Source organism: Elephantulus edwardii, unplaced genomic scaffold (assembly GCF_000299155.1).
Source record: "Elephantulus edwardii isolate Elephantulus edwardi_28Jun2011 unplaced genomic scaffold, EleEdw1.0 scaffold00126, whole genome shotgun sequence".
NCBI classification, from domain to species: domain Eukaryota; kingdom Metazoa; phylum Chordata; class Mammalia; order Macroscelidea; family Macroscelididae; genus Elephantulus; species Elephantulus edwardii.
The window spans coordinates 1,121,902-1,124,692 of NW_006399876.1; the positions used below are offsets into that span (position 1 = coordinate 1,121,902).

General features: G+C 60.9%; 1 protein-coding gene across 1 annotated transcript in view; it reads left to right on the plus strand.

Moving 5' to 3' along the window:
* LOC102856351 (mucin-2-like) overlaps positions 1 to 2,791 on the plus strand; it is a 30,554-nt gene that overhangs the window by 17,125 nt on the left and 10,638 nt on the right. Inside the window, exon 32 of the mRNA XM_006893354.1 lies at positions 22 to 2,665. Coding sequence (XP_006893416.1) covers positions 22 to 2,665 — 2,644 coding nt within the window. The remainder of the gene's footprint in view (positions 1 to 21; positions 2,666 to 2,791) is intronic.

Sequence of the window (2,791 nt, forward strand, 5' to 3'; positions counted from 1 at the left end):
CACCTTCCACGACCACCCCAGGGACCACAACACCATCTACCACTACCCCACAGACCACAACACCTTCCACCACCACTCCAGGGACCACGACACCTTTCACCACCACCCCAGGGACCACTACACCTTCCACTACCACCCCAGGGACCACGACACCTTTCACCACCACTTCAGGGACCACAATACCTCCCACCACCACCTCAGGGACCACTACACCTTCCACCACCACTCCAGGGACCACTACACCTTCCACTCCCACCCCAGGGACCACTACATCTTCCACTACCACCCCAGAGACCACAACCACCCCAGGGACCACAACACCTTCCACCACCACTCCAGGGACCACAACACCATCCACCACCACCCCAGGGACCACTACACCTTTCACTACCACCCCAGGGACCACTACATCTTCCACTACCACCCCAGGGACCACAACACCTTCCACCACCACTCCAGAGACCACAACCTCTCCTACGACCACCCCAGAGACCACAACAACTTCCACCACCACCCCAGGGACCACTACACCTTCTACTACCACTCCAGGGACCACGACACCTTTCACCACCACCTCAGGGACCACAACACCTTCCACCACCACTCCAGGGACCACAAGCCCTCCTACCACCACCCCAGAGACCACAACAACTTCCACCACCACCACCCCAGGGACCACTACACCTTCCACGACCACCCCAGAGACCACAACACCTTCCACCACCACCCCAGGAACCACGACACCATCCACCACCACCCCAGGGACCACAACACCTTCCACCACCACCCCAGGGACCACGACACCTTTGAACACCACCCCAGGGACCACAACACCTCCCACCACCACCCCAGGGACCACTACACCTTCCACTACACCTTCCACCACCACCCCAGGGACCACTACACCTTCCACCACCACTCCAGGGACCACTACACCTTCCACCACCACCCCAGGGACCACAACACCTTCCACCACCACCCCAGGGACCACTACACCTTCTACTACTACTCCAGGGACCACGACACCTTCCACTACCACTCCAGGACCCACGACACCTTCCACCACCACTCCAGGGACCACGACACCTTCCACCACTACCCCAGGGACCACTACACCTTCCACTACCACCCCAGGGACCACTACACCTTCCACCACCACCCCAGAGACCACAACACTTTCCACTACCACCCCAGGGACCACAACACCTTCCACTACCACACCAGGGACCACTACACCTTTGACTACCACCCCAGGAACCACTACACCTTCCACTACCACCCCAGAGAACACGACACCATCCACCACCACCCCAGGAACCACGACACCTCCCACCACCACCCCAGAGACCACAACACCTTCCACTACCACCCCAGGGACCACTACACGTTTGACTACCACCCCAGGGACCACAACACCTTCCACTACCACCCCAGGGACCACTACACCTTCCACCACCACCCTAGGAACCACGACACCTCCCACCACCACCCCAGAGACCACAACACCTTTCACTACCACTCCAGGGACCACAACACCATCCACCACTACCCCAGGGACCACGACACCTTTCACCACCACTTCAGGGACCACGACACCTTCCACCACCACTCCAGGGACCACGACACCTTCCACCACCACCCCAGGGACCACTACACCTTCCACTACCACCACAGGGACCACGACACCTTTCACCACCACTTCAGGGACCACAACACCTCCCACCACCACCTCAGGGACCATGACACCTTCCACCACCACCCCAGGGACCACAACACCTTCCACCACCACCCCAGAGACCACAACACCTTCCACTACCACCCCAGGGACCACTACACCTTTGACTACCACCTCAGGGACCACTACACCTTTCACCACCACCCCAGGAACCACAACCCCTCCCACCACCACCCCAGAGACCACAACACCTTCCACGACCACTCCAGGGACCACGGCACCATCCACCACTACCCCAGGGACCACGACACCATCCACCACTACCCCAGGGACCACAACACCTTCCACCACCACCCCAGGAACCCCAACACCTCCCACCACCACCCCAGAGACCACAACACCCTCCACCACCACTCCAGGGACCACTACACCTTCCACTACCACCCCGGGGACCACGACACCTTTCACCACCACTTCAGGGACCACAACAGCTTCCACCACCACTTCAGGGACCACCACCCCTCCCATCACCACCCCAGAGACCACAACACCTTCCACCACCACCCCAGAGACAACTACACTTTCCACTACCACCCCAGAGACCACTACACCTTCCACAACTACCCCAGGGACCACTACACCTTCCACCACCACCCCAGGAACCACAACCCCTTCCACCACAACCCCAGAGACCACAACCCCTTCCACCACCACCCCAGGAACCACGACACCTTCCACCACCACCCCAGGGACCACGACACCTTCCACCACCACCCCAGGGACCATGACACCTTCCACCACCACCTCAGGGACCACGACACCATCCACCACCACCCCAGGGATCACAACACCTTCCACGACCACCCCAGGAACCACGGCTCCTTCCACGACCACCCCAGGGACCACGACACCTTCCACGACCACCCCAGGGACCACGACACCTTCCACGACCACCCCAGGGACCACGACACCTTCCACCACCACCCCAGGGTCCACGACACCTTCCACCACCACCCCAGGGACCACAACACCTTCCACCACCACCCCAGGGACCACGACTCCTTCCACGACCACCCCAGGGACCACGACACCATCCACCACCACCCCAGGGACCAC